This window comes from Dermacentor variabilis, chromosome 7 (genome assembly GCF_050947875.1).
Source record: "Dermacentor variabilis isolate Ectoservices chromosome 7, ASM5094787v1, whole genome shotgun sequence".
Classification (NCBI taxonomy): Eukaryota; Metazoa; Arthropoda; class Arachnida; order Ixodida; family Ixodidae; genus Dermacentor; species Dermacentor variabilis.
Window position 1 is genome coordinate 75,052,751 of NC_134574.1, and position 25,663 is coordinate 75,078,413.

At 46.8% G+C, this 25,663-nt stretch overlaps 2 protein-coding genes across 2 annotated transcripts in view; one reads left to right on the forward strand and one right to left on the reverse strand.

Annotated features, from left to right (window-relative positions):
- The window catches only part of LOC142586849 (uncharacterized), a 513,536-nt gene that overhangs the window by 185,160 nt on the left and 302,713 nt on the right, over positions 1-25,663 (forward strand). The window lies entirely within an intron of this gene.
- Positions 1-25,663, reverse strand: part of LOC142588166 (uncharacterized) — a 59,542-nt gene that overhangs the window by 26,338 nt on the left and 7,541 nt on the right. Inside the window, exons 2-3 of the mRNA XM_075699670.1 lie at positions 17,446-17,592; positions 7,196-7,212 (exon numbers count right to left, since the gene is read on the reverse strand). Of these exons, the coding sequence (XP_075555785.1) occupies positions 7,196-7,212; positions 17,446-17,592 (164 nt within the window). The remainder of the gene's footprint in view (positions 1-7,195; positions 7,213-17,445; positions 17,593-25,663) is intronic.

The following is a 25,663-nucleotide window of genomic DNA, read 5'->3' on the forward strand; positions in this document are numbered from 1 at the left end:
TTTCAATAGGTAAGCGACGGGAAACATTACTTTGGTTCAGTTCAGCTACGTGGTATTCGCATATATTTATGCTCTGGTTAAAGTTAGCTGGGACACCCTGTATATTCATGCTTGCTTCTAATAAACGCCAGTTGAGAGTTCTTATCGCTTCTTTTTGTGTTCCCTGTCAACTTTCGCGTTGGTTATATTATTACGAAATACCACCTAGCCCGGTCTCACAGCTTGAAATTTGAGGTTGGGCTAAATTATAATTTGGGGGCGGGCCAACATAAATTAGGCCAAATTAAAGTTCGCGGTACGGCAAAGTGAAATTTCGGGGCATGCTTCTGCATACTTAGGCAAATCCAGTGGAGTTTCTGAATACTTTCTTGCAGTAAGCAGCTCGGGCCTCCCTCTTCCCCACATAGTGTGAATATACTTCACCTAATTCGGAGCAGTTTAGGAGAGAGAAGTGCACTCAGGTGAAAGTTTGGCTTAGGTAACTCATCATCATCATCATCATCATCATCATCATCATCATCATCATCACCATAATCATCAGCCTGGTTACGCCCACTGCAGGGCAAAGGCCTCTCCCATACTTCTCCAACTATCCCGGTCATGTACAAATTGTGGCCATGACGTCCCTGCAAACTTCTTAATTTCATCCGCCCGCCTAACTTTCTGCCGCCCCCTGCTACGCTTGCCTTCCCTTGGAATCCAGTCCGTAACCCTTAATGACCATCGGTTATCTTCCCTCCTCATTACATGTCCTGCCCATGCTTCCCCATTTCTTTTTCTTGATTTCAGCTAAGATGTCATTAACTCGCGTTCGTTCCCTCAGCCAATCTGCTCTTTTCTTATCCCTTAACGTTACACCCATCATTCGCCTTTCCAAAGCTCGTTGCGTCGTCCTCAATTTAAGTAGAACCCTTTTGTTAGCCTCCAGGTTTCTGGCCCGTAGGTGAGTACTGGTAAGACACAGCTGTTATGCACTTTTCTCTTGAGGGATAATGGCAGCCTGCTGTTCATGATCAGAGAATGCCTGCAAACGCACCCCAGCCCATTCTTATTCTTCTGATTATTTCAGACTCATGATCCGGATCCGCGGTCACTACCTGCCCTAAGCAGATGTTCTCCCTTACCAAAGTAAGGGAATACATCTACCTAGGTAACTACTATTAGGTAACTAAACCTAATTAATTCGGCCAGTAATTATAAGACAGTTGTTTTAAAATAAAATTCCTTCCCTGCTTAATTTATTAGGCCTAAATTATAGCTTCATGGATACGTTTGTGTTAGCAATCTATTAATAATTATGTTTACCTAATTTGCTCGAACTAATCTCAAGCACCCTTAATTATTCTCAATTGTGCTCCTTCAATTTATTCTTATTTTCTCTTGTTTTGTGTAATAACTTAAAATAAATTATTTTACTTAGCTGCACTGTACTTAATTACCATGATTTATGGTTTTAAGTATTCCAAATTTTATCGTGCTTAATGTTGTTAGCCTTTGTTAACTTTAATTACCATTACACCTCTAAAGTACACAATATATCGTCACAACGTCATGAGAATGACCAAAATGGTGTTGACCAACAAGGCGAAAGAGACGACGTAGTGGGCGCTAGCTTACAACCACACTGGTTGTGCCGGCCATATCATCGGAATAGTAGACTTGGTTCCATTTAAGCTCATATTTTAGCCCGTTTTATTTTTGGTGGAGGTGCTGGATACTGCACAAGAGGGAACTCCGTAACGGCCTTGTTGCTCGGCCGTCCTACAATGCTGACTGACGACCAGGCCACTGGGTCAAGCACGGCGTCAAAGCCCGGGCCGTCAACATCCTTGACGCCGCAATCGTGAGTTGTTTTGACCCATCCGCGCGACCTTAGGCACCGACCGCGTCGACGTCGAAGAATGGTCTGGCATATACGAACGCGTCGCTGCATACAATCAATGGGGCACGATGGTGATGCTCGCAAATCTTTTCTACCTGGAGGAACCAGCACGAACCTTGTATGCCCTACACGAACAAGAGCTGACCAGCTGCAACTCATGTAGGCAAAAAACATGTGACCTCTTTGGAAAGCTCGCTGGTCCCTAGACTGCCGCTGCGATACACCTATCCAGTCCGTATCCGACAGCTACGCCGTCGTATGTTGCGCACATCCTTGATGTCCTAGCTCTTTACTGCCGCGTCGATTCCATTATGCCCGAGGCTGAAAAGTGAGGCATTTTCATAAAGACATCGCTAATGATGCGCTTAACTTACTCGTTTTAAAGAGTTCTCGACAGTTGACGAAATTATCAATGAGTGCGGGAGTTTCGAAGTCGCCAAGAGCCGTTGAATCGCCCGACAGTTCATGCGGCTTTCCAACACTGCCGCTACATCGTTCTGCGAAAACGATTATTCGTCCATTCAGTCGTCCGCTACGAATAGCGTTGTCAGAATTGTGCGCACGAACTCGAGTCTGCGTCGCCATCTTCTTTTGTACGCCCTTCTCCCTCATCCAGGGACGCGAAGAACTGCTAAACGCAGGCATTCAATCCGTGCGCTCCATAACCCACCCTTTGTATAGACCTACTGCCCCTTTTCATCAACCTCATCCGAAGTTTAGGCTCCGTAAGATCCAGCCCAACGGCGAACACACGAGGACATGCCCATATGCTTCCGACTGTTGCCTTATCGTCAGCCCTCGTCTTTGCGCTCCAAATTTTACTACCGCCACAATAATAACCTACGCCCGCAATTTGATGCTCCCCATGACCCGACATACCGTGCCGTGTCCCTCCGCCCCGTAGTTTTACGTCGCCGCACCATTCTGTACGCGCACTCCTTGGAAATCTACGAACGTAGCGCCCGGAGGTAACGCTGCATTGGACTTGGACCTGCAAATCCTCTCCTTAGCTTGCCGGCCGATCAGAACCTAATCACTATGGAAGTTGATGCCCTACCGTTAACTGACATGATCGACACCGGCGCCCACATCTCAGTCATGAACTGTGATCTCTGGAAACGGCTCAAGAAAGTGCTCACATTTGCCGAGTCCCGTGTTGTGGGAGTCGCTGATGCGTATGCGTACCGCTCGTGTCAGCGTTGGCGGTCACTACATATCTGTTCCAGGCACTTGGCAGTTACCCTCCAGACGTCATCCTCAGTCGTAATTTCTTATCTGTTCACTCATCTATAATTGACTGCTCGGTAGTCGAACTTGATTTGCCTGATGTTACCGACCTTTCTGACACAGTGAAGAACCAGCTCTGTTGTGCCTACTTTGTTCGTCTACAACCGCAGGCACTGACCTGTATCACTGCTGTGACCAACTCCTGTGTACGAGATGATGACTATGCGGTCACTCCCGGCATTAGTGCCTTACATTCGCACGGTGTGTCGTTTCCTCACACCATCGTGGCCATATCGGCTCATAAAACTTATCGTCCTCTCCTGAATTTCGAATTTTGCTCTCAACAACTGCCAAAAGACATATGTCTAGCCACACTGTCACTGTTTCACGAGCAGAAACTTTCTTCTCTCTCGCGTCATTCGTTTTCCACTAACTATACCGCCGCCTGCTTCTGCAACGTCACTTACAGCGCCGGCGGCGTTACCAAGACAAAAATCGTGCACCTTCTACCCACAACAGCCGACCATCCTCGTCACCTGCTTGCGTCTTATTCTGCCTTTTTTGACATTAGCGGTCGCCCTTTTGGACAAAGCTCCCTTGTGCAGCATTGCATATATACCGGCGACGCACCGCCTATTTACAGATAACCCTATCGCGTGTCACATCCCGATTGCCGATTGATGCAACAAAGGTTGATAAGATGCTTACCAAGGCTACTATTGAACCGTAAAAGATCCTGTGGACTACTCCTGTTGTCTAGCACAAAAAGATGGAAAACTCTTGGGGATTCTGCACAGATTACCGACATCTAAGCAACATAACAAAGATGGGTGTCTATCCCCTGACACACATAGACGACGCGTTGCATTGCCTACACGACGCGACGTATTTTTGATCAATACGCCGGCGCTCAGGTTACTGGAAAATTGCCGTGGATGACATGCCCCGTTAAAAGACCGCATTAGTTCGAGTCATGTCGTTCGGCTTGTGCAACGCTCCAGCCACCTTAGACCGCATGATGGACACGCACTTGCACAGCTTTGGTTGTTGCCAAGTCACTATCCTCCGTCATCTATTGAACTTATCTGGCGTCCGCTTTGATCCCACGAGAGTCCTAGCTGTGTATTTTCCTGCACTGACTTGTGCCTACGACGTCCGCAGCTTTGTAGTCTTGTGCTCTTATCTCCGTCAATTTGTAAGAAATTTCGCGTACATTGCTCGGCTACTGAATGACCTTCTCAAGAACAGCGACTCTTTTTCATAGGCCATTACCAAGGTACTGCCTTCAAACGCCTTATCACCCTGCTCACTAGTGGGCCACTTCTCACTTACTTCAACCCATCTGCCCCAATAGAAGTCCATACAGGCGCTAGTGGCTGTGGAATTGGTGCTTTTTGAGCTCTGTGTCAACGTGAGTATGACCAGAGTTATTGCGAACACAAGTCGCCTGCTTTCACAAGTTCAACAGCATTCCTCCATTACACAGCGTGAGTGCGATTAAGCAGTGGCCAAATTTCAGTCGTACTGGTCGACTTTTCACTGTCCCCACTGATCATCAAGCTCTCTGTTGGCTCTCGACACTTAAAGATCCAATAGGTTGCCTAGGCCGCCCGGCACTACGTCTTCGAAAATTCACCTGCGCATTCGTGTACAAGTCCAGTAGGCTCCACCAGAATGCAGAGTCCTTTTCACGGCGTTCCGTCAATGCTCCCGACTCCCATGATGCACTTGCTGAAATATTCTGCCTCTCCGCCTTCTGCGACATCGGTGAGTAGTAAGCACGTGATACACCTTTGTGCGACTTCATCAGCCGCCTCCGGTTTGACCCATCACACCCTTCGCTACACATGCTGCTCATTGTGCACGGCATCTTGTACCGCAGAATTATGCGACCCTGCAGAAGGACAGGAACTGCTGCTATCCATTCCCTCACCTCTCCGGGTGACTGCACTCGCGCAACTCCATGATGTCCCAACTGCTGGCTGGGGAATTAGTGAATCGTTATCGCAAAGGATTCTTCAACCTGCTACGCCATCACACTATTCATCCGCACCTATTGCACTACAGATGTCGCAGACTTGTTGCGCAAGACGCCATCTTCTCGATGTGCTTCTCCTCAGATCTTCTTGACTGGGAGCCGCCCTTCCATTTGTGACGTTCGCGTACAACGCGTCACGTCACAGCACTGCTCTCGCCCTTCTCGCTCCTTTTTGGACGTCACTCCACATTGCCTTTCAACATGCTCCTGCCAAGAGCTCCCGAGTCCCCGTCTGAGTACACTCGCGATGCCATAGGGACAGCCGCTAGGGCAAGCCAGATTGCCCACCGTCACCTTTCTGAGTCGAAGGCGACTATCATCGTCATTATTTGCAGTCATCTGGCGGCGACCTCGTCTCCCTATGGACTCCGTCAGGGCATGTGGGCATGTCGGAAACAACTGCTCTCTCGCTACTCCGGCCGTTACCACGTTTTCCGACAAGTCAGGTATGTCACTTATGAAAATTGTCCTGCCGATGCTTCCTCCTTTTTCACCTCATCTCATTTTGTCCACGTAGGTCGTCTGAAGCCGTACCATGTGGTCGCCATCTAACAGGCGTCGGGTCAGCGCTTTCGCCGCCGGGGTTCATCTCGCGATCTGGCGGGAGTAACAAAGAGATCATAAACAAGATGAAAGGGACGACGTAGTGGTTCTAGCCTAACGCTTCACCATACTGGTTGCACGGTCCATATTTCGGAATAGTAGACATAGTCTCATATAACCTTATATCTCTGCCCGTTTCATTTTATAGTCATAATCATAAATCATAAGTAGTCATACGTTATCATAAGGTATTCTGATGTACGGGGTGATCAGTTTAAAGTTTTGAAATTTTGAATTTTTGTGGTAGATTTAAAAATAGCATTTTACAGATAACACAATCCGACTTCATAAGCTGTAATATTCTGAGACAATGCTTTCAGGACCAATCGAAACACATATTTTGCTAACAAACAAATAGCCACTGCTTATCTTTTGATTTATATATATTACGACACATATTGCAATTTGCGAATTGTCGCCGGAGTTTGCAAGGCGATAATAGAATTAATTTCCAGAATGACGTTAGTTTGGAAATATGCACCATCAAACGCACTAAAATACACTCTTGTTCCAATTAGTATTTATCAAAACGCTGTTTTATGCATTGAAGCACAAAAGTAATTGGAACGTCTATGTTTTTCGTCCCACAAATTGGGAAATATAATCTCAAAACTGGTGTCATCCTCGAAATTCATTTAAAGTAGATAAGTCTTGCAAGCTCACCGGCTACTATTTGTAGCTTGCAATATGTGCCATAAAGTATTTAGCTAGGAAGTTAATCAGTTATTTTGTTGGTAATTAGCTGAGTATGCGTTTCGATTTCTCGTGCTAGTAATGTACGCCTCTTCGAATTTTCCACCTCAAGGACAAGAATAATGCTACCTGCCATAGGCTGAAGCAAGACTGCGAGTCTGCCTAGCCGGCCTAGTTAGTTGGACATCTGGCCTAGCCATAGGCTATTACAAAAAATGCATAAAACTTAAATATGGTCACTCCGCCTGTATACCTCCGTAGGACCTCATGTATTGCTATGCATGCAGTTCACCGTGTCATGCATTTAAGAGAAACAATTGGACGGACGGACGGATAGAGTGCCGAGTGAAGTAGCCCCAGTATGCGTACGCACTAATACACGCTGGGAGTACCGATCAACTACAGGGCGTATGTTGCCACTTCTACGCTTCCAGTGCGCTTGCGTACCCAGCGCGGTTTGCTAACAGCAGACTCTGCACTGCAGACCCTAGTATTTGAGCAGCACTCATGCGTAGGGTAGTTCAGATAATTCTAAAGCTGGCGCTTGCCTATCGGCCATGCCTGGCTATTCTGGCCGCCAATGGATGAACCCACAAGTGGACGTGCTTCCCCTTGCTGCCACTTGCTGGCGACCTAAGCAGCCTCCGCAGGTCAGAGGCTATGTCATCGCGTGTTCCCTTTCATAAAGGACTGCCATTTCGGTGTACCAGTCATGTCATGAATATCAGTGATGTAATGGTAAGAGCACTTACTTTTTCAGCCAGTTACTCTGAAAAAGAAAGACAATAAGAGAACACGTGATTTACTACTGTATTTTGAAATCTTTCATTGCACTTGACAACAACAGTTAGAAAGCTCGCGTAATATTCATCTGCTCTTCATCGTGAAAGCGAATCATATAGGCGATTTCAATATGCTACTACTTCAATATAACAACTATTACTTTCAATATTACACAAAGTGCCTATGGCCATTCAATACGGGCTAATTTTGACATTTGGCAGAAACGCTTCTTTGACTGGCCGCACCTGAGACGCATTTATGCTGAGGTGGCACTTCCGGCGCCAGCAGATGCGTTCGTTTCCTTGAACTTGTTACTCGGTAAAAATAACTTCACAGGGCGAATGTAGCGGAACAACGCAAATACGCGCGGAGGCTTTGTTAAGTGTTCTGTGCAGTACGGTTCAGTGCTAAATGTATAGCAGCACAAACACTAAATCAGTTTAGAGCAGCAAACTATGCTATAAACAGCTTATGAGAAAATTTTTACTACAACAGAAACTGAAAGCTAATCACCTATCGCCCTTCCCGCCCCCCCCCCCCTTGAATTTCGCGCTGAGACCCCAGAGCTAGCATGTCAATGTGACGTACTACATGGATCAGCGCCCAAAGCATATGGCCACTGGCACGTTCCTGGTGTAGATCCTAACGCCCCTTCGCACGTCAGGATCTACGCCTACACCTCGCACCATGTCATAATCATCATGCTCAACCACTGCCGAAGCGGCCTATAAGCAATGGTCCTGGCCAGAAGCCAGGACCTTTGGCAGGAATAGAACCATGCCATTTGGTGTTAATGAAGGCGCAGTTAAGTAAGATGGAGTTATGAGACTCGAAGCTAGGAGCTTTGGTAGCAGTCGAACCCACCTCCATTAGTGTTAATGAAGGCGAAGCTAATTAAGATGGAGGTAATTATGGCCCTCGAAGCCAGGACCTTTGGCGGCAGTCGAACCGTGCCATTTGGTGCTAATGAAGGCGCAGTTAAGCAAGATAGAGTTAATTATGACACTCGAAGCTAGGAACTCTTGTCGGAGCCATACCCGCCTCCTTTAGCGTTAATGAAGGCGAAGCTAATTAAGATGAAGTAATTGTGGCACTCGAAGCCAGGACCTCTGGCGGGAGCCAAACCATGTCATTTGGTGCTAATGAAGGTGAAGTTAATTAACATATAGTTATTTATGACATTCAAATCTAGGACATTTGGTGGGAGTTGAATCCCCGTCCTTTCGTGGGAATGAAGGCGAAGCTAATTCAGATGGTATTATTTATGGCACTCGAAGCCAGGACCTTTTTCGGAATCAAACCATGCCACTTGATGTTAATGAAGGCGCAGTTAAGTAAGATAGAGTTAATTATGACACTCGAAGCTAGGATCTTTGGTAGCAGTCGAACCCACCTCCTTTGGTGTTAATGAACGCGAAGTTACTTAAGATAGAGTTGATTATGGTGCACGAACGAAGGACCTTTGGTGTTAATGAAGGAGAAGTTCATTAAGGCACGGTTCCTGAATGTAACGGTAATTAAGGCACACGAAACCACGACCTTCCATCGTGCTGACGTTGCGACGGACAGACACCATTGGTCATATCGCGGCGCTTCTGATCACATGGCCGCTCGAGTCATGTGACTCTGCGAGTGGTGTCACCGCTCCTCTGACGTGGCCACAGTGCTTTCTCATTAATCCACTTAAACATAGCTAAGTGACCTTGAATATTTGTTTCGATTGATCGCTGTGTTCATACATTGTTCCCAGCCTGCTTTCGCAATCACTGTAAAGAAGGCTCCAGTGGGGGGGACACCAGTATTTTAAGGATCTGTTCATTTTGGTTGTTGTTTTCACGTGGGTAGGGTTCCTGTTATCGATCCGTTTTTTTTGCGTCATCACGCATTTCAAGAATACTTTTCCGGACAGTTGTGGAGTAGTAAAAGTATCTCGAGACCTGCAAAATTCATCCTCTGGCTCCTTTGAATACAAGGTAGTCCATGCTAACCTGTGAAAATAACTATGAATATGAATATCTAGGAGTTCCTGAAAATTCATTTCAAGTGGATACACTTTGAGAACTTTCCATATGTGCCGTAAACAGGTTAAATAAAAGTTCTTCGGTGAATTTATGTTGATTACGCTAATATGCATTTCGATATCTAGGCTAATTAATGTTAGTCCTTTTCAGTAATCCAGCTCAAAAAGAAGAATTCTACTATTTGTCGCAAGATATTAAAAATTGTCTGAACAGTAAAAACCCAATACATACTATATATAAATATATATATATATATATATATATATATATATATATATATATATATATATATATATATATATATATATATATATATATATATATATATATATTGTAACGAAGAAGAGTAGCCGCCTGCGCCACAGCACCATCGCCACCGGCATGAGCTCGTGGTTGCTGTCTTTCGCCGGACGCTTGTGACAGCTACCCGTTCGCGCCCGTTGCTAATAAATCTCTTAGCAAGTGGTGGACGTGCTGGGTTTCGACCACCCTGGAACTACGGAGTCGCACTCTACCCCCCATCATGCCCGACGACGCACGCACTCCTCCTGGTCCTCCAACGGCGCCGGCCACCTTGGTTTGTGCCGGTGCCTTGCGTCAGCGAGATCCCCCTATCTTCTCCGGCACAGATGACAAAGACGTTGAAGATTGGATCTCGTCTTATGAGCGAGTGAGTGCCCATAACCAGTGGGACGACGTTACCAAGTTGAGAAACGTCGCATTTTATCTTACGGACGTTGCGAAACTATGGTTTCTAAACCATGAAGCCGACCTCACTTCGTGGTTGGTCTTCAAGACCAACTTTACCCAAGTTTTCGGTCGGCCTGCAGTAAGAAAGCTTCGTGCAGAACAACGTTTGCGCACACGAGCCCAAGAGGCCGGAGAAAACTTCACAAGCTACATTGAGGACATTGTCGACCTTTGCAAACGGGTGAATGCGTCGATGTCAGAGGAGGAGAAGATAAAACATATAATGAAGGGTATTCAGTGCGACGCATTTCAAATGTTATTATCGAAGAGTCCTCACAGTGTCGCTGAAGTGATAGAATTGTGCCAGAGTTACGACGGGTTGCGCAGGCAACGGCTTCACACCCGACGTCCCACCCCACCCGCCGACTCTCTATCAAGCCTTGGAGTCGACGACAACCATGCTGCTCTCTTCGTAAAAGTCCAGGAATTCGTTCGCGCAGAGGTCGCCCGCCAGCTATCTTTGATATCTTCTGTCCAGGAACCACCCCCTGCTTTGCATCCTACGATCCGGGACTTCATTCAAGAACAAGTCTCTCAAGCCGTTCCTCCAGGCGTTGAGCAGACACCAGTCACGGCTCCTCTCACTTACGCTGAAGCAGTTTCCCGATCTCGTCCACAAACGCCCCTGCCGCCCTCTATGCATCGACCACCGACATTTTTGCCGCCATCTATGCCGCTTCGCGACCGCCGGCATTTTCCTCCTATGCCGCTTCCCGACCGACAGCATTTTCCGAATCCTCAACCGCGACTCGGACCTTACCCCCACCAGTGGCGCACCTTCGATGACCGCCCAATATGTTTTGCTTGCGGTGGTGCTGGTCACGTGGCGCGCCATTGCCGTCGTGGCATGCTTCCTCTTCAGAACATCCGGCGAGCGCCACCTTTCCCCGCTCCGTTTTCCTCTTCGCCTTCCAGCCTTCCTACCTCTTCCTTTTCCCCTGACCGCCCAACCGCCTCTACTCGCCGCTCACCATCTCCCCGTCGTCGCTCGCTTTCTCCGATGCGGCGTCGTCCCGTGTCCACCGAGCAGGAAAACTGATGGCCGCAGTTCCCGAGGCACGAACTGCGTCCACGTCGCAGTGCCCAAGTCCTCGTCCCTCTCCAGCCAACGTCATTGAAGTCTCTGTCGACGGAATCGCCGTCCTGGCACTTGTAGATACAGGAGCCGCCGTATCCGTAATTTCCGCCGAACTCTGCCGCACACTACGAAAGGTTTTGATGCCTCTCTCCGACTTCTCCCTCCGAACCGCGAACGCTCAAAATATAACGCCTCTCGCTGCCTGTACTGCTCGCGTCTTCATTCAAGGTCTACTGTATACCGTCGAATTCGCCGTGCTGCCCACTTGTTCCCATGACATCATATTAGGCTGGGACTTACTTGCAAATAATAACGCCGTTATTGACTGTTGCCACGCCAAACTCGAACTTTCTGCACTTCCCGACGTCGAGCCTATCGAAAACGACCCTTCCAGTGTTAAACTGTTTGTGTCCGAAGACAATTCCGTCCCTCCACGCTCTTCCCTGCTTGTGCCTGTGTCGTGGGCCGCTATTTCTGATGCCACTGTTCTCTTTACGCCCTCTGAGCTGTTCATTCGCCGCCGATGTTCTCCGCTGCCCTTTGCTCTCCTTACTCTTCGCGATGGCGTCACGAAAATGGTCGTCGACAATCCCACAGCCTGCCCTTTAGCTTTATCCCATGGTGAATGCCTAGGCCTTGTTCAACCGGTCGACACCTTTTGCATCTTTGACACTTCTGCCGTTTCTACTTCTGCGGGACTTGGCGCACTTACTTGTGACTCTGCGATTGATCAGTCACTCCTCGACGCTTTCCACTGCTCCATCGACGATGGCACGTCATCTTCAGAACGAAGCCAGCTTATTGCTCTCCTGCAGAGGTTCAGCGCTTCTTTCGACAGCCATGCTTCCGGTTTGGGCCGCACATCGACCGTTTTTCACCAGATAGATACCGGCAGTCATGCACCTTTCCGGCAGCGCCCTTACCGAGTTTCCGCCTCTGAGCGCCGTGTCATTGACCACCAGGTTGCTGACATGCTCTAGCGTGGCGTTGTGCAGCCTTCCAACAGTCCCTGGGCATCACCGGTCGTCCTCGTTAAGAAAAAGGATGGCTCTATTCGATTCTGCGTCGACTACCGACGTCTGAACAAGATAACGCGCAAGGACGTTTACCCGTTACCGCGCATCGACGACGCCCTCGACTGTTTGCAGGGAGCTGAGTTCTTTTCTTCGCTGGATTTACGTTCCGGATACTGGCAAGTCCCCTTGGCACCATCTGATCGACCTAAAACAGCATTTGTAACACCTGATGGATTGTACGAATTCATCGTAATGCCTTTCGGCCTGTGCAACGCCCCAGCCACTTTTGAGAGAATGATGGATAATATTTTACGCGGCCTCAAATGGAACACATGTTTATGCTACCTGGATGACGTAGTTGTCTTTTCTGCTGATTTCCGAACCCATCTCACCCGTCTCGAGCAAGTTCTGAAATGCCTCACTGACGCCGGACTTCAACTTAACTTAAAAAAATGTCGTTTCGGCGCCCGAAAGCTCACTATTCTTGGCCATGTTGTATCACGAGACGGCGTCCTTCCGGATCCAGCCAAGCTCCGCGCTGTCACCGACTTTCCGCAACCAAAGAAGTTAAAAGAGCTTCAAAGTTTCCTTGGTTTATGCTCATACTTCCGACGTTTCATTCGAAATTTCGCTTCCATAAGTGCACCCCTGACAGCCCTTCTAAGTGGCGACAAAGAACTTTCCGCTTGGTCACCCGCCTGTGATGACGCCTTCACGAAATTACGCCACCTGCTAACCTCGCCACCTATCCTCCGCCACTTCGATCCTGCAGCGCCCACAGAGGTCCACACCGATGCCAGCGGCATCGGACTTGGCGCCGTACTCGCACAACGAAAAGCGGGCTTTCATGAATATGTCGTTGCCTACGCGAGCCGAACTCTGACAAAGGCCGAGGCTAATTACTCTGTTACAGAGAAAGAGTGTTTAGCCATTATTTGGGCCCTTGGAAAATTCCGTCCTTATTTGTATGGCCATGCTTTCGATGTCGTCACTGACCATCACGCCCCTTGTTGGCTGTCTACCCTTAAAGACCCATCTGGCCGACTTGCTCGCTGGGCCCTTAAGCTACAGGAGTACGACATCCGCGTTCTCTACCGTTCCGGCCGCAAACACACGGACGCTGACGCCCTTTCTCGCTCACCGGTCTCCGCTGACTGCGCTTGCCTATCCGCCCTTGAGCCCACAGTTCCATCTCATGCACTGCGCAACATGCCGTCGGAGCAGCGCAAGGATCCCTGGATCAGTGCTCTCATCAGCATCCTTTCTGATCCATCCACCTCTTCACCATCTCGCGCTCTACGCCGCCAGGCTACCCACTTCTGCATTCGCGACGGCCTTCTTTATCGTCGTAATTACCTCTCTGACGGTCGCAAGTGGCTTCTCGTGATACCCCGCCATCTCCGTGACCTTATCTGCGACGCTTTCCACACAGACCCTCAGTGCGCACATGCCGGCCTCTTCAAGACCTATGCTCGGCTACGCATCCGATTTTATTGGCGCGGCATGTATAACTACGTCAGAAAGTTCATTCACTCCTGTGCTCAGTGCCAACGCCGAAAATTACCTCCCGGACAAGTCTACCCATCACAACCCCTTCCCTGCCCTCGTCGGCCCTTTGATCGTGTTGGTATAGACATCTACGGACAGCTACCCTCCCCTCCAGCAGGCAACCGCTGGATTATTGTTGCAGTGGGTCACTTGACCCGCTATGCTGAAACAGCTGCTCTGCCGACTGCCACCGCCCGCGACGTTGCATCGTTTATGTTACGACATTTCGTTCTTCGCCACGGTGCCCCTCGCGAACTTCTGAGCGATAGAGGCCGCGCCTTTCTTTCCGAGGCTTTGAAGGCACTACTCGACGAATGCCGAATCGTTCACCGCACCAGTACAGCGTACCATCCGCAAACTAACGGCATGACCGAGCGCTTCAACCGTACTCTTGGCGATATGCTCTCCATGTACGTCGCCTCTGATCATTCAAATTGGGACCAAGTTCTCCCTTTCGTGACGTATGCGTACAATACTGCGACCCAAGCAACTACTGGTTTTTCCCCTTACTTTCTCCTATACGGACGAGAACCTGCTACTACTCTCGATACCATTCTGTCATATACACCTGACGCCTCCGAAAGTACTCCGCTATCTGAAGCTGCTCGCCATGCCGAGGAATGCCGCCAGCTTGCCCGTTCTTTTTCCACCGAGGACCAGTGGCAGCAGCAATCCCGTCAACCTGCCGGCCGTTCTGCACCAACTTTTTTGCCTGGCTCTCTCGTATGGCTTCGGGTACCCGCTACTACACCCGGCCTCTCCTCAAAACTTGTCGCAAAGTACCTAGGACCCTACCGCGTTCTCGAGCAAACGTCCTCCGTCAATTACATCGTCGAGCCCCTCACGCCATCGACTGAGCTACGCTATCGTGGCCGCGAACTTGTCCACGTCTCTCGCATTAAGCCGTACTACGACCCAATAGTAGTCTCTTCGCCTTAAGCCGCCAGGATGGCACCTTTTTCTGCGGAGGGCGATTGTAACGAAGAAGAGTAGCCGCCTGCGCCACAGCACCATCGCCACCGGCATGAGCTCGTGGTTGCTGTCTTTCGCCGGACGTTTGTGACAGCTACCCGTTCGCGCCCGTTGCTAATAAATCTCTTAGCAATATATATATATATATATATATATATATATATATACATATATATATATATATAGCTAGGCAATGAAGAGCGCAGAACCATGCACCACGATTTCTGTTATGCTCAGTGGCTCGGGTTGTGTAGTTGGCGTGCTAACGCAAGCTTCAATGACAGCTTTATCAGCCCCGCAGATAAACTAATACCGAAAAAGATTACTTTGACTTTGATTCTGTGCAATCCTGTGCTGTGAGAAGTACCTGAAGGAAATTGCCCCATAACTATAGGTTCCTTTGTTTGCAGGTCATATATTTTTTGAACTTCTGAGGCTAAAAATCGGACGTTATTTTTAAATAGCAAAATCTGGGAGCAATTGTGAGTTCTGTTGACTGCCACAAAAATGCGGGAGAAGTCGGTAGTTCCGCTATCTGACAGCCTCAAGATCTGGGTTTTCTTGTAAATTATAAAAACGATTAACACAAGAACACATCTCCGTTTCGACACAAGCGTTATACTTCAAAGGCAAAGTAAATTACATGAATAAATAATAGCAAAAAGATCTGCTCGCATCAGATGTGATGAGCCCATCTTACAAATTGTCCTTTCCCGGCCGTATGATTAGATTGGAAGGAAGCCACGATAACATAAAGCAACAAACAGATACGGGTTTCGCGATTCTTTTTTTTTTACTTTTTCATCGCGCTTTTTAACAATACAATGAAGTACAAGAAACATACTTCAAGAGGATGCCTCGCACGATGTGTCATGCTTTTTCTTATTTTACCAGCCCTAGTTAAAGCACATTATCGTATGCACTGGGAACACATCTGTGTCAATACTAGACCTGTCGGGTCTTTCATGCTTGCCTGTTGTCGTTCTGTTTTGCTGGTTGCGACATAGGATTTTGCTACAAAATTATTGGCATACCGAATAAACGAACACGCCATATCTTTTTTAACGTAACGCACGGGCGCATCAGGCATTTGAGGGCAAAGCTTTGAACAACCATAGACATTACCATCCTCGTTATATCTGTCTACGTGTCTACGCGCTTGACATAGCCCGCATCAATCCCTCTGTTAGCTATCTAGCACATTTATTCCTGGGACACATGTGATGAAGAAGTACATTCTCCTAGTCGCCATGCACACCAACCATAGCGACTTGGAGATCTCCTCCTTCTTGAATATCGCGGAAAGCTTCGTTTGCTCGGTGAAACAATAGTTGGTTGTCAATTCGCGTCCGTGACATTGATAATGAAGCACTGGCCGTGGGCAGATGTCATTCAGAGAGTTGAAATTTCCCAGCACGTGGAGGTCATGATGAGTAAAACCCTGAAAAGCCGATTATGGCTACTGATGATCAGCGTCAGGTGGCAGAACAAGAAATCACGCTTCCCTTGGGTGACCTTCTTTTGCACCACTCCTAAGTCAGCTTTTCCTGAGTCCACAGTGTCTGCCCGAGTCAAGAAAACTTGGTTTCCGAACTTCAGCGACCACGTCACCCCCAATACGGCGTCCTATTTCAGAACATATAAACCTGTAAGCCGCTATGTATGGCGGGCATCGCTGACAAAAGCACGAAAAAACAGCCACAAGATGAGAAATTTTTGCTTAAGCTTGCTACTAGGAAGCACTGCCTAGCATTAACACAGACATCGATGACAGAAATACGAACAAGCCGCCAAACAATGAGAAAACTTACTGAAGCCTGTTACTGTGACGTACTGCCTAACATCAACAGGCAGTATTTGATCCGAGTGTATAGACATTATCAAAACTGAATGTAATTTATATTGGAGGCTAAAATGCTTTTATAATAGGAAAGCAGCGAAAGAACCACAGAAAATATTTGTTCCTAAGATACCGAATCTTGTCTGAAATATGAATACAATTCCTGAAATTATCATTACATCCTCAAAATACTCGCACTCCCGGTAGTTGTACAAGCACCCTTTCAATTTCCCAACTACCATTCACGATGAATGCAGAGCAATGTAGGAGCGGCGGTAATTCACTTCCAAGCGCTTTACCGCGGTTCAAAAGTAAGTGACATCCGGAAAATGCAGTGCATTGTACCATTGTCGTATTCGTGTAAGCGCTGCTACTAAAAAAGGAACAAGCTTTCGTTGATTCAAGTCAGGAAGATGCGGTATGTGTGCCATTTCTATATAGACCAGTTTGCGCGCTTATCGCAAGCGAAAATGAGGCGTGTACCATATCCGTGTATTAGTATGCGTGTATATATTGACCACCTGCTCACCAAACTTTTGCAGCCTTCATATGTTTTGCAACACCTGCACTTATTAGTATCATTTAAGAAAGGACAGACTTCGTGGAAAATTCAGGTTTATGTGCATCTTCAGACATTCCCGTCGGGTCGAAAAAAACAGGAGTTATTGGCCTTTACCCGAAGACGACGTACTCTACATGTATGTTAGTGCCATCTTTAATGAACGTTCAGTTCCGTGCCCATAGAGTTGCCCATCACAGCCTAAATGAAGTAATTCAATAAAGTTCGCAATCGGGCTATAGCTCTTGACCGATTATCTTAAAAAGGCAGTAGACCAGAGGCATAACACAAATAGAGACGATTTCATTTCTGTGCAGCATTCTGTGCGCTACTCGGCTTTCGGAGGTGCTCAAAGACAGCTTGGCACGTGCACATTTGCTCCCGCCTGAAATAAAAGCTGTTGAAAAAGTTTTAATAAGGCGCATATGCACTTACCCCTACTTCTTGTTTGTACTTCACCAGACGGTGGAACTTGTGCTTAGTAGGCTTGACCAGGGTGGACACAAAGCATTTTAAAGTGTCCTTCTCAAATATTGAGGTTGACAAGCCCACCATGACTAGGTCTTCATCCAGACTAAGCAACTGCATGAAGAAACAGACAACTTTGAGGGCGCACCACTTTGCTGATGAATAAATAAAGTAAATAGTAGCTCACGTAGAATTGCGCTTCTTGATTGAAAGGCTGTCAGTAAAAAGATACCGAAATTCTTAAAATTGTCTGCTAATGCGTAAATATTGCTTGGCTCGAATGTGGCTTCCTATTCGTTTAGTTTTGCGAACTTGCTTTTCCTAGATCATCCACGCCTATCCATGGTCTTTCCGGTGGCAAGAAATGCATAGGTCTTAGTAGAGAATTGTAAGATTTTCTCACCCAATCCGGCCTCTTGGATGCAATTGTACCAAGTGAGCCGGAACTCCGGGCACAAGCGCGTCTCCACAGAGCAGACCAATCCAACGGGAACACCAGCTGCTGCGCTACAGCCTGAGGCGTTGCGTGATGGGAGAGTGCGTCGCCGTGATGCCATGTCACCCCCGCCCTCACTCTCAGAAGGACTTCAAGGCGTGCTACTGCTTTACACGCTAACGGATGTAGTCACCACCGGAATCTCTATAGCTTTCTATCGGCTGCCCTAACACAGGTTGGGATAGTCGGTAACGAGAAGGCGGATGGCCGCGGATAGATGGAAGCATGGATGCTATGAACGTTCCCGTTGGAAGGGTGCGGTTGGTTGCGCCACCAAGCTCTTGTTCATACTCGTCTTTTGCCTAATGTCCTTCCTATCTTTAAAAAAACAAAATGATTTCCATCACCAAGCCGTCTTAACCAATATTGGGAAAAGTGTTTTTGTACGGCTTCGTTGTTTGTCGTGTCCCTACTTTTCTTCAAACAAACTACCGCTCGGCTCTTACTAATTTTTATTGCCGAGATCTTTCCCGCTGCTCACGTGGAACCCAAGGGCTTCGGGGATTGCAGGCGAGCCTAAATCGATCGCTAGAAATGTGTCTTCAGATTCTAGTAATGCATGCTCCATCTTTTCTTGTTCTCACTCTAGCTCCTAGTGAACTGGCATAACCAACTCTGGGGGATTGGCCATGAATTGGGCGGTGAGAAAACCACTTTACCGCCGCAAGCACATGGTTCTTCTTCCTTGTTGTACCAGCTTTATAGGTGCATGTTCTAAGGCATCCTGATCATGCTTCGAAATGTATAGTTTCCCTTTGAGTTATGAATTGTTTCTTTCCTGATTTCGTTTTGCTTCCTCTTAAGTAATTAGTCATAGCAGGTTTCTTTTCCATTGCCGCCACCGATGATATTGTCGCAGCATGTCTGACTTTCCGCTTGACGTTGTTTGTTGTCATAGTACTTACTATTCCCCCCAATCACAGTGTACGAATTTGTGTATGCGACTTATTTTCCTTTTCTGTGCAGTGGCGGCAACTAATGGACGACGGACATTACGTTTACAGTACATCGGACCTTCTTTATACCTAAATTACGTTCATTTTCCTTCTGAGTGAAATGTTTTTCTTCAGATGACGGCTCTCGTGAAAACATTACCATGTTTGACGTGGCGTTTGTTATGACGTAGGGGATTGTGGTAGGAATTTCGAAATAATTTTTCTTCTTTTTAACAGTGTTTGCCAAGTTACTTTTGCATGTAGTTTGAGCGGGTGACTCAGTTCTTTCTATGAAGAAACGTAGCATGATAACAGTAAGATTATTCGATATTTAATGATAGTGCATTTTATGATGGGTAATCATAATTACAAAGGCTCATTTTATGACATTGCCTTGCTTACAATGACCCCTCGAGCCCCTTCGCGTAAAAGTATGTATATTTAACAGATTTATTGACCATCAATGATAATTCGTGAGTGAAGGGGCTATACCGGTCGCCCACTTGCTGGTAACCTTCCTTGTTCTTTTCCACCCCTGTGAATCAATGCTTTTCTTGTAGAAATAACTGAACACTTTCGGAGCCCATTTACTTTCTGCCATATTCCTCAGTCGTTCCTCGTCATAAATTTTACTCTGCGCTTCCCTCATTTCGAAACTTGTCCCGCCCATACGGTCTTGCACAGCTTCATTTGTAATCTTTCCGTGAACGCCCAATGCGACGAGTCCCACTGACTTTTGGTTTCCATCGAGCCCTGATTGTACTCCTCATTTAAAGCAAACAACCGCAGTTCCAAAAGTAAGTTCTGGAACCATTAGAGAGAGAGAGATAAGATAATCCAAAGAAAGGCAGGGAGGTTAACCAGAGGTAGTTCCGCTTGGCTACCCTGCGCAGGGGGAACGGTTAAGGGGGATAGAAAGAGAAACAGAGTAGAAGGGGGCGATAGAAAGAAAGAGAGACAGGCACAAACAAAGCGCGTACACTACAGAGCGGGAGGGGGCGGCATTCTTAGAGTCTGTCGTGAAGCCCCGTGGACCGCAGGAACCTTAAAAACGTGAGTAAGGCCTTCAACGCGGATGTTCTTTCGGAGCATTGGCCTAAAGATATTAGTTCTGATAGATGACGATTGTCCAACTGGTCCAGTACTCTGCACACCACTTGCCTCTAAGCACTATGTCGCGGGCACACACAGATAATATGTGCGAGCGTCTAGTCGATGTTGCATGTGTCGCACGTGGGGCTGTTGGCAATTCCAATGAGGAAAGCATATGAGTTCGTAAAGACAATGCCTAGCCACAGACGGTAGAGCATGGTCTGTTCACGTCGTGGTAACCCAGGCGGGAGGTGCATCCGTATGTCCGGAGACAACGAACGCAACTGACACATGGTGAAAACATTTGAGTCCCACAGGGGCAAAGTACAATCACGGGATATCAATCGCAACCCAGTCGCAGCGTCTGTTCGCGAAAGCGGAATGAAGACTCGTTGAACAATTTCATGTGCAGATCAGGCGGCTTCGTCGGCGCGGTCATTCCGGCTGATGTTAGAATGTCCTGGAAGCCACTGAAAGGTTATGTTGTGTCCCTTCTCATGGCTTTGATGATATATGTCGCGAATCGCTGAGGCCAGTTGTTAATTGGGTCCGTGGCACATAGGGCTTCGTATGCACTGAAGGGCGGCCTTGGAATCACTAAAGACTTTCCATTGTTGCGATGGCTTCTGGTTAATAAAATCAAGTGCAGCACAGAGCACCGCGAGTTCTGCACCTGTCGATGTGGTTACACATGAAATCCTTAATTTGATTTCCTCAGATTTTGCCGGGATGATGACTGCAGCAGCAGAGCTGTTGAGTTTTGCTGAACCATCTGTGTATACATGTTGCCGGAATGTGTGCACGTTGTGAATGTGCTGTAATGTTGCTTGTTTCAAAGCATGCAATGGCGCTCCAGCTTTCTTTCTGATTCCTGGAATTGTCAGTTGCACTTGCGGCCGGTGCAGACACCACAATGGATCTGATAATCTTGTAGCGGGCGTAAAGTCTGATGGCAAGTAGGACTGATGTCTTGCAATAGTTTTGGGAAAAGTTGAAATTGGCCTTTTTGCTGTCACGCAAGCAAGATGGTGGGAGGGAATCCGAGTCAGCTGTAGGATGTGGGCTCTCCGTAAATCAGTATCAATGTAGACTCTCAAAGAAGCGTCTCTAGCTATGGCCACTTTCGCAATCGATGACGTTGCTTTGTGCAGAACGAGACAAATCCTGAGTGCTTGGGCCTGCGCGCTCTGGAGCTTGCAGATATTCGTAGTGCAAGTATTTCATAGTACAGTTAAGCTGTACCGCAGGAAGCCCAAAAACAGTGCTTTATATGGTTGCAACATTGACGGTACTGTTGCGCCCCAGGACTTCCCGCCTAGAAACGCAAGAAAGTCCACAATGGCTGCCGAACGCTTTGTCATGTACGAGATGTGAGTGCTCCAAGACAAGTCTCTATCAATGATGACACCAAGAAATCGGTGCGTTCATCTATATCGCATAATTTGGTCATTAATCCGCAAAGCATACGGGGCCGTCGCTTCGCGAGTAAGAGCAATGAGGGGACATTTCTCAGCGGAAATTTCGAGGCCTTGTCTTCTGAGATATGTTGACACAGCTGTTGAGGATTTCAGAAGTCGTGCGCGGACTTGTACAGCTGTCACGCCTGAAGCCCTTATGCAAATGTCGTCTGCATATACGGAGATCTGAACCGTTTGCGGTAACGGAACCATTACACCTTTCCACACACCCCGGAGCACCTCTTACCTATTGTATCCCCATTGCGTTCTGTGCTTCATTATGGCTGCATTTCTCTTCCACTTCACTGTTATTGTTCCTTTTCTGTGTTTCCATATATCTATTGCCTTCGTTTATTCATATACCCAGGTATTTATATTTTCTTACCCTGGCCTTGTATTGGCACTGTCCACTGTTTTCATTGGATAACAGAGCACCTGATTTTCTAACACTTAATTTCAAACCTAAATTCTCACCTTCCTGTCCACAAATATTAGCAAGACGTTGCAAATAACTTTGCTTGTTAGCAAGGAACAAAATGTTCTCCGCATAAAAAAAAACATGGAAGCTGCTGCTCTACTACTGTACCCGCCTGTTGCTATGAGTGATTAAACCCGATATTACTTCCTTCTAGCGCCCTCTCCACCTACAACGTGTACATCATAAACAGCAGTGGTGATAGAGGACACCCCTGCCTCAGTCCCTACTTGATATTAACTTTCTCCTCACTCCTCATTCATTCCCATTCAACGCAAACGGTATTTTCTAGGTATATCTCTCTCAAAATCTGTAGACAATCTTAACCTAAGCCTTCCCTTTCCAGTATATCCCACAAAATGTTGCGGTCTATGTTGTCATAGGCTCCTGTTATGTCTAAAAAAGCCGCATATAACGATCTGCTTTCTACGTTTGATATGTGAGTACACTGAGTAAGAACAAATAACTTATCATCTAAACGCCTACCTATTCTGACGCCGTTCAGTTCTCCCAAAATGTCAATATTGTCTGCCCTTGCTTGCAGCTTTAATGTGTTGCCTGCATTGCTAGCCTGTATATTACCGATGTAATGGTCAACAGGCTATACGAGTGAATTCTATCTTTCTCCCCTTTATCTTTGTAAATTAAATTAATTCTACTTTGTCGCCAACTGTCTGGTATTCGTCTATCTTTTACAGTTATTTCCACTGATTTCGCCAAAGCTTCCTTACCTTTTCATCGTTGTTCATTATTCAGCCTAAAGGGAATCTTGTCTAGCCCTGTGGCTGTGCGCTTAGGACTTTTCTCTTCGGCTTTCTTACAGTTGAAATTTGCAAGCACCAGCTCCTTTTACACCTGGGTCACTGTCGTGCTCTTTTTTTTCTTCAAATACAACCTCGTAACTGCCTTGGAAAGATGCCGCTGCTATTTTGCGGATGCAGTTTATTGCCGCTTTACCTTCTAGTTTGTTTCCAACTTCGTCTAGGATATATTGTTGTATTGTTGTTGACTTCCTGCCTAATAATTTTATGTGGTTCCAAAATAATCTATGTGCGGCCTTCTTTTTCTCACGTATTTCTGACAACCAGCGTTCACTTTCACATTTTCTCTTTGCTTGCGCTAGTACATGAACCACAGCCTTGTTTTCCCGGTATATTTCCTATTTACTGGCTACTTCATTCTTTGGAAATTGCGCCTTCTTTGCCTGCCTGTCCTCTCGGGATTCTTTCTTTCGCTCAGTGATTGCTTCTCGTATCTCCCTGTTCGATCAGCTTTTCGGTTGGTTCTTTTTTTCTTTCCAACGAACGTGTTGTTTTTCTTTCCGTATTTCTGTCGTTATTGCACTTAGAAGCCTACTATATTTGCACTCTTTACTTGGCCATTTGCCAAGTTCTTCCTCGAATCTAGAGACTATATTTGTTATTTATTCAGCGTTCAAATTTGGACTGCCGTTTTGCACTCCTTGCTCTCTTTCCCAACTACATATCCCATTTTCAAAATGATGCGTTTATGGTCACTCCCTATCCTGGTATACCACCTTCATCATCAATGATCATTTCTGTTTCTCTCAACTTACCATGAATTCCTGCTGTCACGAGAGAGTAATCAATGGTTATTGCCGGTTTTCCGCTTCCCACCGGATCTGCCTTTCACACTTAGGCCCGGTAGTCACTATAACGAAGTTATGTTCTTGACACAGGTGACTTCCTGTTGCTGTCGGTATAACCGTCCAAATCCTGCTGGAATGTCGGAGAAAGCTCCTACATGCCAGCGCCACCTATCGGTGAGGTTAGGAGACTGGCGTGACTACGGCATATGACCTCTGTGATCAGAATATTTTGGAGGCTATGTAGAAAGCTTAAAAATTAAATTAGGGATTTCACGTGCCGAAATCACGATTTGATTATGAGGCACGCCGCAGTGGGGGAGTCGGGAAAGTTCGACGTCCTCGGGCTCTTTAACCTGCACCTAAACTGAAGAACACCTGTGTTTTCGCATCTCACCCTCCTCGAAACGCGGCTGCCGTCACCGGGATTTAATCCCTGGACCTCGTGCTTAGCAGCCCCACACCATAGCCACTAAGCAACCACGGCGGGTGGTTGCGCACACACAGATATGATAGCTTAAGTGCGCTATGTATGCGAAATTCAAAACGTAATGGAATAGCATCCCACACGTAAACTACGCTATCACTGTGCACTAAACCTGGCTTTCTGCAATGTTCGTTCGCGTAACAGTAACGCTATTTGCCTTAACCCCGTCACTATGCTTACGTTAAACTAAAACTGTCTAAACTTAACCGTCTAAACTGAACTAAGTTAAACTAAAACTCTACATATGAAAAAATATGTCGCTTTGCGCTAAATTTTGCATCAGGGAATTGTAGTCGCCGGTAAACTTTCCTGCGGCAAAGCATCTATTAGATAGGCTACTTTGCCTTCGAGTGCATTTTAAATTATGGGGTTTTACGTGCCAAAACCACTTGCTGATTATGAGGCACGCCGTAGTGGAGGACTACGGAAATTTTGACCACCTGGGGTTCTTTAACGTGCGCCTAAATCTAAGCAGACGGGTGTTTTCGCATTTCGCCCCCATCAAAATGCAGCCGCCGTAGCCGGGATTCGATCCCGCGACCTGGTGCTCAGCAGCCTAACACCATAGCCACTGAGCAACCACGGCGGGTGCGAATGCGTTTCTGCGCTTCCATTGTTCATTGTTAATTTACTGTTGTGAATTGCATGTTGTCAATGATGAAATAGTAGACAATTAAAACAGTTGTAAAACTGGCATTCGTCAACCAGGTGTTTTTAGCCGTATTGTGTTTTACGGCAGATAGGTAAAGCCCGGGAAAATCAAAACTATCGCGTAACTAAAACCCAATGCCCTCGAATACGCTCTATAGGAATGAATGAATGAATGTGTGGTTTTTATTGGCGCAAGGGCCAGGTATGGCCAAAGAGCGCCATGCAAGTGTTAGTGATTTCGCAGTGGAGTTATGAATTCTGTGAAGTTGATGTGACGTGGCTGTAAAGGGGCCTAAAATATAGTCACTGTAAAGTGAGTAAAATGTACGTGTAATAAAATTATGGCGATGACAAATGGCGTGTACTATGAGCATTAAGGTGCATCGCAAAATAATGATACGATATAAAAAATTCATAGGTTTCTAAAATTAACTAGAGCACCGTTGCCTCGTTAGAGCCCTTGAGACACAAGGGTCTGGAGGCATGTGCTATATAAAACAACTATCACAGCGGCATCCTCTAGAAAGAGGATGCGCAACGAATTTATTGGGCTCATAACATGTAGGACAACCTCATTAAAAAATTAAGGACTGCTTTGGTGTTGAAAAATGCTTCTTTCTTTCAGGTTCGGCTTTGCGACACTCCAAGAGGACGTGGAGGACGGTCAGCCTCTCACCACATCGACCACAGGTTGGCGGTTCATTTCCAGTAAGCAGGAAATTGTGTGTACCAAATGTGTGCCCTATTCTGAGGCGGCAGACTAGGACATCTGTTCGCCGTGATTATGTTGGGGAGGGCCAAAAACCTAGCTGTGGCTTTATAACGTGCAGTTTATTGTTTATTTCTGCGTTCCACATGCGTTGCCAGTGTTGTCGCAATTTCTTACGCAAGAAAGTCCTCAGATCTGTGACAGGGACAGCAGCTGTAGAAAAAGTGTTTAGTGATGTGAGCGATGTGGTAATTCTATCAGCCAGTACATTACCTTC